Source organism: Carassius gibelio, chromosome B18 (assembly GCF_023724105.1).
Source record: "Carassius gibelio isolate Cgi1373 ecotype wild population from Czech Republic chromosome B18, carGib1.2-hapl.c, whole genome shotgun sequence".
Classification (NCBI taxonomy): domain Eukaryota; kingdom Metazoa; phylum Chordata; class Actinopteri; order Cypriniformes; family Cyprinidae; genus Carassius; species Carassius gibelio.
In genome coordinates, this window is record NC_068413.1 from 27,094,287 (window position 1) to 27,109,814 (window position 15,528).

At 42.0% G+C, this 15,528-nt stretch overlaps 1 protein-coding gene across 1 annotated transcript; it reads right to left on the reverse strand.

Annotated features, from left to right (window-relative positions):
* Positions 1 to 1,863: 1,863 nt before the first annotated feature.
* On the reverse strand, positions 1,864 to 4,151 carry mc1r (melanocortin 1 receptor). The gene is made up of 2 exons (XM_052582305.1): positions 3,790 to 4,151; positions 1,864 to 3,670 (listed from the first exon to the last, which is right to left on the reverse strand). The coding sequence occupies exon 2, from the start codon at positions 3,597 to 3,599 to the stop codon at positions 2,634 to 2,636; it is 966 nt and encodes a 321-aa protein (XP_052438265.1). The 5' UTR covers positions 3,600 to 3,670; positions 3,790 to 4,151; the 3' UTR covers positions 1,864 to 2,633.
* Positions 4,152 to 15,528: the final 11,377 nt, after the last annotated feature.

Here is a 15,528-nt window from a genome sequence, read left to right on the forward strand (position 1 = left end):
TTATGAGTCTCTGAAACATAAACAGTAAATACATTAAATTCTAATATATACTACAGCCTACTAACTCCACACCTGTTAACTCCTGTTAACCATTACCATCAGGTGAGTATCACTCACAGAGTACACTAACGGGAGCTCCAGGGAAAGGGAAAACACAAACTCTGCTCCAGAACACTAAAAACACCATGGCAGAGCTGGTAGAGGAGAGTATGGTGGAGCTGGTGGAAGGTGAGACCACGGTGAAGCCAGAAGCCTAAGTGGATCCATAGATAGTACCAGGGTGAGTAGAGCCCGAGGATAAGAGGACAAGATTGAGCCGGTGGGACTAAGGACAACAGAACAGCTCGAAGAACGGAGCACCCAGTTAGAAACAGATCAACAGACCATGACGGAACAGGAAGCATGAGAAAATCCAGATGATTGACAATGGTAAAATCAATGGATTGAAGACCAGTCCACAAATGCAAAAGCTTAACATAACTTAGTCAAGATAAGAACTGACCATGAATAAAAGGAACAATAAATACACACACAAGATAATGATACATTAAAAAGGTTTTAATAATTTAACCATTTTTAAATTGTTGAAGGTTTTTTGTTGTGTTTATTTTTTACATGCATTTAACAAAAAAACAAAGGCAACACACAGCTGGTGTTCTACAAGATTTTACAGGCTAAATAATTTCATGCATGACCAATAAAAAGATCACTTTGTAACCAGACTGAGAAGGCTATTTTTATAACACATTAAGCTGTTTTGAATCTGTGATTTAATAAGCCCTGGCTGGATAAATAAAGTCCCCTTTGTTTCTTTGTTTAGTAGGTTTGGTCTTAGAAGTTTTAGATTTTAATTCACAGTCCTGCAACTCATTAAGTGTTTCCTTATGTCTTGCATGTCTGTTAAATATAATGTTTTTCTTACTTATGTGAAAATTGTTTATCTGTTTTGATATCCCACATAGTAGTTCATTAATATTAACATACTCCAAGTAAAGCCAAATTTCTCCAAGGAGTTTGGGAATCTCATTAATATTATAAAAAATATATTTTAGAAACTTTTACAAAATTTTAGGAAGAGAATGACTACATGCCCTGTTAATAAAGCAAAGCTTTGTAAATAACAGTCTAAAACAGGGTCAGTAAGCACCAGTGGAATGCAAGCAACAGTCAAAAACAAACCTCAAAACAACTGCATTTCTCTCACATTTCCCTTGTCTGAAACACTTTCTGTCAAAGTAACAACACAGTAGTTGAGTAATCCCACACAGAAAACCATAAACTGCTTAATGTGGTTAAGAGTTAAATGTACTGTGGCTTTGAAAAACCATTCCATGATAAACTAAACTAGAAAAGTAAAAATAAAAATAAAATAAAATAAATCATTTGTATTTTATTTTATTTTTTTAAAGAAAATAGTTGTTGGATTCTGTGTACGTTAAATAAGAGAACCATGTGTTTTCCATGAGAGAAAGAAGATTTAATGGCTTAACTAAATGTCATGTGGCCCTGATAGCTGGCATCATTCAGAATCAATTCTCTTGCCCACAGCCACAACTCAAACATGTGTAAAAGCTTGTGATAAGCATCAATAACACCAAACAGGAAAACACGTAAAGACAGAACATAATAAATTAAAAAGTTAGTATGATAATAGGTAATATTTTATTTTTATCTTTTATATATATATATATGAAATGACGTGACGTGTATATATATATATATATATATATATATATATATATATATATATATATATATATATATATATATATATATAAATTGCAGCGTTGGGAACATTATAAAATACAGACTTTTTTTTATATACGTATATATATTTCAAAACTGAAATATAACCCCTGAAAAATGAATGTACTACTGAATGAGCACTATTTCCTCTAAACGTTCTTATTTTCAGCACTAAATATTCATGTTTTTCCTCAAAAGATTTAAACCTTAGGCAAAACAAATGGTTTAAATCAGTCAAACAGAGTTGTTAACCCAAAATTGTTAGACCCCCACCCACACCATTTATGAATTACGTTTCATTATGAAAAGTTAATTTTATTCCTTTTTTAATGCAAACATGAAATGAACAAGGAAAGACTGTAAAACTACAATTATTTTTAAGATGTGCGTGGATGAAACTTGATGAAAATTTAAGGCATCAAATATGAACTGACTGATGGGGTGGGATTAGAGTACTAGACAATGGTGTGTGGATTAATTCCATATTATATAGAATACCAGTGTTTCATTGAACAGAAAACTTCATGGCTGTTTTATCTCTCTCAGCAATTAATTGTAAATGCTTCAAATTAAACTTTTACTTTTTAACTACAGGCACTTGTACATGTCATATATTGTGCCATAATATTTATCCCATCAAGCATAATTTGTGTAAATCAAAAATCAAATGGTTCAATTGATTTATTTCATAGAAAAATCAGTCACAAGTGTTTTGTGTCTAAAAGTTAATAAAATTCATCTCTCTCAGTCAGCAGTATCTCAGTGTTTTTAGAGAGTCAAAGGTTATTTTCGCTATTTGCTAAGAATGCGACTGAATAATATTGGACAATAACATAAACATCAACGCAGATGCTCCTTAAGTAATTACTTACTCTAGAAGTAATTACTCACATTGCAAAGAGCCACGAGCAAAAAATCATTTCTTTTAGCGTCTTGCGCAGCTCCTGACTTCGATACGCGTAAATGAGAGGGTCTATAAGCGAGTTGCATATGATAAGAATTAGAAACAGGTTGAAATGACTGAAATAACACTTGCAGTAAGGATTTGTGGGACAGATGAGGATGAGGATGAGGTGGAGAAAAAAAGGACCCCAGCAGATGACGAAAACCCCGAGCAGGATAGTTAGAGTGATGGCTCCCTTCATGCTAGTGGCTTGTCGGCGACTCTTATGGAGAGCCATGATGCGTCTGGAGTGGACGTGCGCCAGGATGAACATGTGCAGGTACAGAACCGCCGTGAACACCAACGTCAAGCCAAAAAACGTGACGAGACAGGCGATGACCGCGTTGTCAGTGTGATAAACGATAAATAAAGAGCTCGAGGTGATGCTGGTGAGCCACACCACCGCGATGATGGCCACGGCGCGTTGTGTGGTCATGATGCTATGGTACCGAAGCGCGTAAAAGATGGTGATATAGCGGTCCGCCGCAATAGTGCACAGGAACGACAAAGAGGAAACGACGGAACTGCATATCATAATGTCAATAACATTGTCTAAGTGTTGTAACATCTTTGCCGTGACAAGCAGCAGTCCATGCTCCGTCAATAACATGAAGAGTGTCTCTACCACATTACTGACGCTCACCAGCATGTCTGACACCGCCAGACAGCAGATGAAATAATACATTGGCGAATGGAGATTCCTGTTCTTGATGATGGCCGCCACTACCAAGATGTTTTCCACCAGACTGATCAAGCCGAGCATTAGAAACAACTCCTGAGGGATCATGATTTGGGCGATCCCAGTGGCATTCATTTCGCCAAGCGTGGCGTTCAAAGTTATGTTATTGTCAATATTATATATGTAGTCCATGTGTTTCATGCTGAAGTAATGGCGCGACGAGTCGTTCATGCTCCTTCAGTCAGTGCCCGTTTTCATTAAGTTATTTTCCGTCTGTTAGATGTTCTTTTCCTTCAGCACACCTTTGACATTAAAACAGAGACCGTTCCGGTCGTGATGAACAATTCTAGCAATTCTCCAAAATGTTAGAGATTATGAACGAAACGAATACAGTTTTAAGAAACGAACAAAGCAGTTTTACCTTGCACTCTTTACAGGGCACCTCCGCAGACTTGGCATTTGATGGCTTCCTTGTCAAAATCAAATTATTGTTCTGACCATTAAGAGATATAAAAGTTTTCTGCTTAACATTTTCTAATCATTTAGATTATATCGCAATTGCGTTTTCAAGATTTAAAACTCACCAATGTAGTAGCCTAATATTAAAAGTATGCGAGACAGAGGGGGAAGGGGGGACGCAAGGTGGTCCTCAGGGAAGTCAACAGTGTCAAATTAATATTAATAATCATAAAACAGGAGCGCCTTTTAATGAATCCCTGTCGTGTGCTCTGATCGCAATGATGAGGATGATTATCTCTTTTTCCTCTGTCTCATAATCTTTTCTGTCATCCAGAGGCGTACTGTAGCGAATCAGCCCCAGGCCCATATGCAAAAAAAAAAAAAAAAAATGTGTACGCCCTGAACCCCCCTCCCCGTCATGGGCTCCATCTCGTTTAACCTAGACCCTATTATTATTATTATTATTTTTTTCTTAAGTAAATAACGTTACAAGCTGTTTTATTTACCGTAGACTAAAGGCTAATGCTTGGAAATTATTAAAGTTTCCAAGTCCATTCATTATTTGCAGCATGCAAGCCACTCAATAATCACAGTTTTGTGCTGTTTTAAGTGCAACAAGTAGTTTTAAGAGGTTTTCAAGAGGTTGTGAACCACTGACGTCTTTTACACGTCTCGTCACTGTTGTGAAAAGACGTCAAAGCAAAACTTGCAGAATAAAAAAAAATTGTATACAAAGTAAATATATTTACTTTATCTTGTTTAAATAAATTATAATCACAAATTGTCCAGTGTGGTTAAGTGATTGCAAAGCCACACTGCTACTTAGTCATTATTTCAACCTGTTTTATGTATTCGTTGTTATTATTTTTATGGAATCTATGCACATGTAAAACAGATATATATCCGGTCACAATTTATGTCTGAGTTGGATGTAATTGCTGAAACTGTGCTGCCAAGGCGTAGAAACAAAACATAGTAATATATTTCGTTATATTACGAAATCCAGCTATAGGATAGATTATCTAGTGAGATAGGGTTGACGCGTTCTTTTTCTGCTCGGAACATTGAACAAGCACGAGGAGAGGAGGGAGTTGTATCTATTATATGTTATATAAAATCTACTGTTGGGTAAGTACATTTTGTATTATTTGATTAACGTGTTTGAGTTTTACTTTTTTGACACGAAGGAACCGCCCACATTGTCAACTGAAATTCACTAAGTAGGCTAAAATTAGCTAACATTAGAATGCTAAAAGTTACTTTGAATTTAAACATGGTATACCAGAGTATAAAGTATGTTTAATGATACAGTCAATGTTATTTCTGTAACTTATTAATGTAGCCTTTTGAGAGTTTATTTCAGAAAATAAATTATCTGAAAGAGAATGAAATGTTTAGCTGGATTTGAACATGTATAAAACATACATGTTCAAATCCAGCTAAACATTTCATTCAAGTTACTGCTTCAAAAATATTTTGTAATTTTATAATTGCTAAACATGTCCTCTGAGTACCAAAGTAAGTGAAGATAATGAAAGAGGAAGGGTTGATGCCTTAATCAGTCCCTCCAGAAAAACGCAGATTTTTTTTGTGATTGTTGCGGGCAAAAATCCTTGCTTTTGCGGCACGTTTTCTTTAAAAAATGCGATGGAATATGCGGGATATTTTTGCAATTTTATGCGATGAAATTGCGTGAACTTGCAAAAACTGCGGTTTGATGAAAAAGAGGAAAAAAGTTGATTCCCCCTACACCTTTTTCTCACTAGGCTACTACCTTAATGTAAAGAGTAATTTCTTATTACTTCCTATGATAAGCGAGCATACTAAATAACAGAATATTTAAGTTGCAATCTCTTACTGCAACGTAAATTATTTTACACACTACTAATATAAATACAACTGTAAGTTTTTGTTACTGTTCTGTAACATAAAAGTGCAATCTAACAACTGTAAAGTTTGTAAAGCATCAACTTCTGAATAAAACTACAACAGTGTTAGTAGCCTAGTGAGAAGGGGGTGTTTGGGGAATCACCTTTTTTTCTCTATTTCATCAAACCGCAGTTTTTCGCAAGTTCTCGCAATATAATTTGGCTCCACTGTCATGTAACAAATCGGGAAACTGCTTTGCGCGTTCTTTTGCGCTTATTTTTGTTAGCAAATTAGAATGATTTGCGTGCTTCAAGTTTCACCCTGGTTTCACCGCGGGGTTTGCAGATGATGTTCACGTCACGTAGTTACGTCACTTCATAAGGTTCCCATGGCAATAGGGGGAAAATGGCGCTTTACTTGTGTGAAGTAAACGCAACATTTTTCAACTTTCTGCTAATATATATGTGAGTTTTTTGCAACGAAAATACAAGGATTTGAAATCATGCTAGCCCCACATATTTTGCTTTCTGAAATCGGCAATTTATGCGGCAAAAGAGCGGCGTATTTGAAAAAATGCGACCCCGCATAAATATGCGGCCTTTGGCTGATTGTGCATTAAATCAGGCGTCGCATAATCGCGTTTTTCTGGAGGGACTGCTTAGTGGAACATGATACATCAAACCTGTTGATAACAAGTTGAACTGCGTAAGTTCTGACATAAAAAATATGTATATATGTATTTGTGTGTGTGTATATCCATCTATCTTTCTATAGCATTATTTCAGTGTAAGCTATGAATACATTCATTACTTGTCACCAAAACCTATGGATGAGGATATAGTTCATAGCACTAGTTACACGATAGATGAGTAGTTGTGAAAGTGTATGTTTTAACATTGCATGCAATTCCTACACTGCACAGTACTGTTAATTGTGATTTATTAGTCACGGGTGGGGAAGTCATGGCCTAGTGGTTAGTGAGTTTGACTTTTATCCCTAGGGTTGTGGGTTAGAGTCTCAGGTTGGCAGTACCACAACTGAGGTGCCCTTGAGCAAGGCAACAAACCCCCAACTGTTCCCCGGGCACCGCAACATAATTGATGCCCACTGCTCCAGGTGTGTGTTCACAGTGTCACGTCAAGTCACCTTTATTTATATAACGCTTTAAACAAAATACATTGCGTTAAAGCAACTGAACAACATTCATTAGGAAAATTGTGTGTCAATAATGCAAAATGACAGTTAAAGGCAGTTCATCACTGAATTCAGTGATGTCATCTCTGTGCATTTATTTGCAATCAAGTCAACGATATCACTGTGGATGAAGTGTCCCCAACTAAGCAAGCCAGAGGCGACAGCGGAAAGGAACCGAAACTCCATCAGTGACAGAATGGAGAAAAAAACCTTGGGAGAAACCAGGCTCAGTTGGGGGGCCAGTTCTGCTCTTACCAGACGAAACCAGTAGTTAAATTCCAGGCTGCAGCAAAGTCAGATTGTGCAGAAGAATCATCTGTTTCCTGTGGTCTTGTCCTGGTGGTCATCTGAGACAGGGGCTCTAGTTGTCCTGGTCTCTGCTGTCTTTCAGGGATGTAGAGGTCCTTTCTAGGTGCTGATCCACCATCTGGTCTGGATACGTACTGGATCCGGGTGACTGCAGTGACCCTCTGATCTGGATACAGACTGGATCTGGTGGCTACGGTGACCTCGGAATAAGAGAGAAACAGACTGTCACGGTAGGAAATCCAGTGTTTCCTCTGTGTCATGTTTTGTTATTGTTTTTGTACTTACGTTGTCTCCATGTGCTCGTTTAGTTGATTGTCATCACCTGGGTGTTGATTGTCTCGCTCCAGCTGATCGTCATCATACCTCTGCTACTTATACTCACCTCGCTCTCTCTCTGTTGTCAGATCCTCTCTTATGTCTCCATGCACTAGCTGGATTACCGTCCTCCGTGTTTGTGTGCTGGTTTGGATTCGTGTTGTCGTCCGCGTGTCAGTGTTCCGGTCTGTTCCTGGTTCCAACCATTGACCACCTTCACCTGCACCGCTGACTTCACAATCCCGCTCTTCTCACGCCACCGTAGACCTTCCTTGCCATTGCCAACACTCTGGACACTCTTTATCAATAAACAACATCTGATTGCCTGCAATTGCTTCCTCCTCTTTTATCTGTCGTTACAGTAGGATCTGACCATCATGGAAGCAGCAGGCGATCGCTCCCCATCTCATCTCGAAGAATTTCTGCAACGAGCTGTGGGTCGTATGGATCGCCAAGACAAGGCGATAGATGAGATGGGTCGAGCCTTCCAAGCAATGGTGACGAAGGTGTCCGAGCTCGTTCTCCAGACGCAACAACAACAACAATCGTCACCCGCTGCGCCTCCCACGCCACCCACACCGCCGATCGTCTCCGGGGGGATTTCCCAGCCCGAACCACGCCTCCCCATCCCGGAGAAATATGCGGGTGAGCCAGAGTTCTGTCGATCATTTCTGTCTCATTGTTCTCTGCACTTCGCCCTGCAGCCCCGCACGTTCTACACCGAGGAAATGAAGGTGGCATTCGTCTTATCTCTACTTACGGGAAGGGCTGCCCTCTGGGGGACGGCGGTGTGGGAGAACCAAGACAGCTGCTGTGCCTCGTTCCACGCACTTTCGGAAGAGATGAGACGGGTCTTCGACCGATCCGCCGCCGGGAGGGTAGCGGCTTGGCTTCTCACGGACCTACGTCAGGGGGAAAGGTCCGTTTCCGATTATTCGATTGAGTTCCGCACCCTGGCGGCGGAGTGTAAGTGGAACGAGGAGGCGCAGTGGGATCACTTCCTGCATGGGTTGGCTGACCGCATCCAACAGGAGATCCGCGCCGTCGAGCTCCCCACTTCTCTCAACAGTCTGATTGACCTAACCATCAGAGTGGAGAATCGACTCGATCAAGCCACCAGACGGAGGGGGAGAGCAGTTCTCGCAAACAGACCGGAGGCTCAGTATCAGCGCTCAGATGTTGCGGTCAGCCCACCGGGAGATCCTGAACCCATGCAGGTGGGGCGAGCTCGGCTCTCCCGGGAGGAGAGGATCAGGCGGAGATCCCTGGGACTATGTTTATACTGCGGCAGTCAAGAACATCACATCCAGCGTTGTCCGGTAAAAGACCAAGCCCGATAGTAAGACGGAGGCTACTATCGGGTGGGATCTCTGCCAGAAAGACCTCATCTACATCGACACTCCTTCCGGTGAGTCTACGGTGGTCCACCCACGCACTCGAGCATCACGCCTTGTTGGATTCTGGGGCAGAGGGTAATTTCATGGACTTCCAGTTCGCTAGTAAGCTTAACATTCCTCTCACCTCCCTCAAACACCCCATTGCACCCTTTGCTCTCAATGGACACAGACTACCAGTCATCACTCAGACCACCTTACCTGTTTCCCTCACCACATCTGGCAATCATACTGAGGAGATATCATTTTACATTACGGACTCACCTCAATCCCCCATCGTTCTCGGTCACACCTGGCTTCAGAAACACAACCCCAGCATCAATTGGCGCCTTGGATCTGTGGTTAGCTGGAGCGAGGAATGTCATTTGTCTTGTCTTTTGTCTGCTGGTGTTAATGTTTCTGAGTCTGTGTTTCAGGGGGAAGCAGTGGATTTGGCTAGCGTGCCCGCGGAGTACCACGACCTGAAGGAGGTGTTCAGTAAGTCTCGTGCTGATTCTCTTCCTCCTCATCGTCCCTATGACTGTGCGATAGAGTTATTGCCAGGTACTTCTCCGCCTAAGGGCAAGTTATATTCTTTGTCTGTTCCAGAGACGGCGGCCATGGAGAAATATATATCCAGTTCTCTAGCAACGGGGTTTATCCGCCCTTCCTCTTCTCCAGCGGGGGCGGGGTTCTTTTTTGTGGGAAAGAAGGACGGATCCTTGCGACCTTGCATTGACTACCGAGGGCTGAACAACATAACGGTAAAGAATACCTATCCTTTGCCGCTTATGTCTTCAGCTTTTGAGAGGTTGCAGGGAGCGTCCATTTTCACTAAATTGGACTTACGTAATGCTTATCATTTGGTCCGCATCAGGGAGGGGGATGAGTGGAAGACTGCCTTTAACACCCCTAGAGGCCATTTTGAGTACTGCGTTATGCCGTTCGGGCTAACCAACTCGCCGGCAGTCTTTCAAGCACTCGTTAATGACGTGTTGCGAGACATGGTCGATCTGTTCATATATGTTTACCTGGATGACATATTGATTTTTTCTTCGTCTCTCCAGGAACACGTGCAACACGTACGACGAGTGCTTCTGCGGTTGCTAGAGAATGGATTGTTTGTCAAGGCGGAGAAATGCGTTTTTCATGCACAGTCTGTTTCTTTTCTAGGACACATCATTTCGACTGAGGGTGTTCGCATGGATCCTGAGAAGGTTAAGGCTGTGGTAAATTGGCCATCCCCAGAGTCTCGCAAGGCCCTGCAGAGATTTCTGGGGTTCGCCAATTTTTACCGGCGTTTCATTCGCAATTTCAGCCAACTAGCCGCTCCTCTGACCGCCTTGACCTCCCCTAGTTTGACGTTCAGGTGGTCAGACGCAGCTGAGGCTGCGTTTGCCAAACTGAAAAGCTGCTTTGTTTCAGCTCCCATTCTCGTCACCCCTGATCGCTCACGTCAATTCATAGTGGAGGTCGACGCGTCAGAGGTGGGGGTAGGAGCAGTGTTATCCCAACGCGCATCCTCAGACGGAAAGGTGCATCCGTGCGCGTATTATTCTCACCGTTTATCTCCTGCAGAAGTTAATTATGACATTGGCAATCGAGAGTTGTTGGCAGTCAAACTTGCACTGGAAGAATGGCGTCACTGGCTTGAGGGGTCGGGTGTACCTTTCATTGTATGGACGGACCATAAGAATCTCGAATACATTAGAACCGCCAAAAGACTTAACTCCAGGCAGGCTCGGTGGGCATTGTTTTTCGGTCGTTTCGATTTTACACTTTCTTACCGGCCGGGTTCCAAAAACATCAAACCCGATGCTTTATCCCGTCTTTTTGAGCGTTCCGATCGTACTGCTACTCCCGAGCCCATTTTACCGGGGACCATCATTATCTCCGCGCTCAGGTGGGAGGTCGAATCGAAGGTGTTGACCGCCTTAGAAGGGGTAACGCCCCCGGCTCGTTGCCCACCGAACCGATTGTTTGTGCCGGAGAGGTTACGGTCAGACGTTCTCCAGTGGGGTCATTGTTCCAGTGTTGCTTGTCACCCAGGGGTTAGTAGAACTAGATTTCTGGTCAAGCAACGATTTTGGTGGCCTGGTATGGCTCGTGACGTCCACGATTTCGTCTTGGCTTGTTCAGTTTGCGCTATTGGTAAGACTTCCAATCGACCTCCAGATGGGTTACTCTTACCGCTGTCTGTCCCTTCAAGACCCTGGTCCCACATTTCGCTAGATTTTATCACCGCCCTCCCGCCCTCTAAAGGCAATACGGTGATTTTAACCGTAGTGGACCGGTTCTCGAAGGCGACTCATTTTATTCCCTTGCCCAAATTACCTTCAGCCAAGGAAACAGCGCTAGCTGTCATTGACCACGTCTTCCGCATACATGGCCTCCCGACAGACGTGGTTTCTGACAGGGGTCCCCAATTTGTGTCCAAATTTTGGCGAGAATTTTGTAAATTGTTAGGAGCGACTGTTAGTCTTTCTTCCGGGTTCCATCCCCAGAGCAATGGTCAAACCGAACGAGCCAATCAGGATGTCGAGAGGGTTTTGCGATGTTTGGTTTCCAATAATCCTTCGTCCTGGTGTCAGCAACTCTCAGTTGTGGAGTACGCACACAATTCTTTGCCAGTGTCATCTACGGGCATGTCTCCATTTAAGTGTAGTTTAGGGTACCAACCACCTAATTTTGTCAGTACGGAATCCGAGGTTTCGGTCCCCTCCGCACACGCATTAGTCCAGAGGTGTCACCGCACCTGGACCAGAGCTCGCAGAGCTCTGCTCCAGGCTAGGTCGCGCACCAAGGCTAAGGCCGATCGCCACCGGTCGAAGCCTCCCCGTTACGTCGTCGGTCAAAGAGTGTGGCTTTCTACCCAGAATATTCCTATGCGGTCCGTTTCTAACAAACTTGCTCCCAAATTTATTGGCCCGTTTTCTATTACCAAGATTATTAATCCGGTAACCGTGCGTCTTAGCCTTCCTCCGGCGTACAGGAGGATTCATCCCGTGTTCCACGTCTCCAAAATTAAATCGGTGATTTCTTCCCGTCTTAATCCGCCTGCTCCGGTTCCCCCCCCGCCTCGTCTCGTTAATGGGGAAACCACCTATTTGGTTAATCGTATTCTGGACTCTAGACGGAGGGGACGCGGTTTTCAGTACTTGGTGGATTGGGAAGGTTACGGTCCGGAGGAGAGGAGCTGGGTTCCTGCTCGGGACATATTGGATCACCACCTTATAGATGATTACAATCTACAGGTAAAGCAGGCTGGGAACGTCAGGTGACGTCCTAGGGGAGAGGGTACTGTCACGGTAGGAAATCCAGTGTTTCCTCTGTGTCATGTTTTGTTATTGTTTTTGTACTTACGTTGTCTCCATGTGCTCGTTTAGTTGATTGTCATCACCTGGGTGTTGATTGTCTCGCTCCAGCTGATCGTCATCATACCTCTGCTACTTATACTCACCTCGCTCTCTCTCTGTTGTCAGATCCTCTCTTATGTCTCCATGCACTAGCTGGATTACCGTCCTCCGTGTTTGTGTGCTGGTTTGGATTCGTGTTGTCGTCCGCGTGTCAGTGTTCCGGTCTGTTCCTGGTTCCAACCATTGACCACCTTCACCTGCACCGCTGACTTCACAATCCCGCTCTTCTCACGCCACCGTAGACCTTCCTTGCCATTGCCAACACTCTGGACACTCTTTATCAATAAACAACATCTGATTGCCTGCAATTGCTTCCTCCTCTTTTATCTGTCGTTACACAGACTAATATTAGCGTAGATTCCATTCTTCTATTGATGTAGCAAGTACATCGGGTGGAATGGGAAGTGTTCCCGGTTCCGTTTTACCTAATTAATGCAGCCTAAAAAATCCTTTAACGGATTTGGATATTAAAAGCATATTAGTATGTTATGTGTAAGCCAGGTTAAAGAGATGGGTCTTTAATCTAGATTTAAACTGCAAGAGTGTGTCTGCCTCCCGAACAATGTTAGGTAGGTTATTCCAGAGATTAGGCGCCAAATAGGAAAAGGATCTGCCGCCCACAGTTGATTTTGATATTCTAGGTATATTCAATTGTATCTCTAATAGTATTGATTTTAGAAGTAAAGTAGTTCATAAAGTCATTACTTACTGTGATGTTGGGAAATGTCAACACTTGTTGAGGCTTTATTTTTCATTAATTTAGCCACTGTATTGAATAAATACCTGGGATTATGTTTGTTTTCTTCTAAAAGAGAAGAAAAGTAATCGGATCTAGCAGTTTTTAATGCTTTTCTGTAGGATAGGTTACTTTCCCGCCAATCAATATGAAATAGCTCTAGTTTTGTTTTCCTCCAGCTGCTCTCCATTTTTCGGGCTGCTCTCTTTAGGGTGCGAGTATGCTCATTATAGCATGGTGTCATACTGGTTTCCTTAACCTTCCTTAAGCGTAAAGGAGCAACTGTATTTAAAGTTCTAGAAAAGAGAGAGTCCATAGTTTCTGTTACATCATCAAGTTGTTCTGAGGTTTTGGATATGCCAAGGAATTTGGATACATCAGGAAGATAACTTAAAAAACAGTCTTTTGTGGTAGAAGTAATGGTTCTTCCATACTTGTAACAAGAAGTAGAATTTACAATTTTGGCTATATGAAGTTTGCACAAAACTAAATAAAGATCTGAGATATGATCACTTGGCTGCGTAATTTCAACACTATCAACATCAATTCCATGTGACAGTATTAAATCTAGAGTATGATTTTGACAATGAGTAGATCCTGAAAGTGTGTGTGTGTGTGTGTGTTCACTGCTGTGTGTGTGCACTTTGGATGGGTTAAATGCTGAGCACGAATTCTGAGTATGGGTCACATCACTGTCACTTATTGACCTTATTTAGTTATTTTTCTAAGGTGAAGAAATCCCACATTTCTTTCACAGAATGATGTCAAATGCTTTAATAGTGAAGTTCAGTATGAGGGGTGGTGGCCAGCTTGAAAAGAAGCCATTTAAAGCCACACCTTTATATGATGTAATTCAAGGTAATTTGGGGAATATACCAATCTAAAAAAAATCTCTTGTTCCTTGTATATTGATGTAGTTTTGTTTGGTACACTTTATCTATTCAGGGGCCAACACAGCTCACCTGTCTATCAGAAATGTCCTGTTCACTTTCTCACAGTCACACACCTAGTTAAGGGTCTTTTTCACAGTTACACACCTAGTTAAGGGTTTTTCTCACAGTTATACACCTAGTTAAGGGTCTTTCTCAAGGGCACCACAGTGGTATTGAAGAGGGAGGGGACAAATGCTGTTTTCCCTAAATGATCGAACACCCATTTAAAGCATAACAGCTTTTATACATATAAAATTTCTAATGTTTCATTCATGATTCAGCTTGTTCCATGTTTTTTTTATTTAGCTGTAGACCATAACAAATTTTGAAAATAAATTCATGTAATTTACCTCAAATTTTTCATTTTATTTATTTTAAAAATAAATATTTTCTCTTCCCTCAGATGCTGTGAAGAGGTGGAGACTCTGAAATGGATGCAGCAGTGGCAGAACACCTGAAGCTTGCTCCAGGAAGAGGTAGGGGTGATGGATACCAAAAATGAACCAAACAACTGTAATGTGTTTAAGGGATAGTTCACCCAAAAATTTAAATTGTCATTTTCTCACCCTCATGTTTCAAACCTGTATACCTTTCTATGTTCTGCTGAACACAAAGATATTTGGAGAAATGTTTGTAACCAAGCAGATCTCGCCGCCTTAACTATCATATTCATTTTTTTTTCTCTATAATGGTATATATACTCTCACCTAAATGATTATTAGGAACACCTGTTCAATTTCTAATTAATGCAATTATCTAATTAACCAGTCACATGGCAGTTGCTTCAATACAACAGCAGAAGACCCCACCAGGTACCACTCATCTCCACTACAAATAGGAAAAAGGCTACAGTTTGCATGAGCTCACCAAAATTGGACAGTTGAAGACTGAAAAAATGTTGCCTGGTCTGATGAGTCTCGACTTCTGATGAGACATTCAGATGGTAGAGTCAGAATTTGGCGTAAACAGAATGAGAACATGGATCCATCATGCCTTGTTATCACTGTGCAGGCTGGTGGTGGTGGTGACAATGAGTTCACTGTACTAAAATGGCCCCCACAGTCACCAGATCTCAACCCAATAGAGCATCTTTGGGATGTGTTGGAACAGGAGCTTCGTGCCCTAGATGTGCATTCCCACAAATCTCCATCAACTGCAAGATGCTATCCTATCAATGTGGGCCAACATTTCTAAAGAATGCTTTCAGCACCTTGTTTTATCAGTGCCACGTAGAATTAAAGCAGTTCTGAAGGCAAAAGGGGGTAAATACAGTATTAGCATGGTGTTCCTAATAATCCTTTAGGTGAGTGTATACACACTTAAATTATGCAGCAACACATTTAAACATCCAGAAGATGACACATTTAGACGTGCAGAAGATGACACATTTAGACATCCAGGGACGCGCAGAAAACACGTGGAATTCACAGCCAGATGACGTCAAAGACGTCGGTTCAATTTTCATTTTGATGCTATATTTTAACCATGATGAGAGATGTCGGCTGAGTTTTCAATGGTCAATAGACGTCCGAATGTTTGCCGGGATATGAATCAATG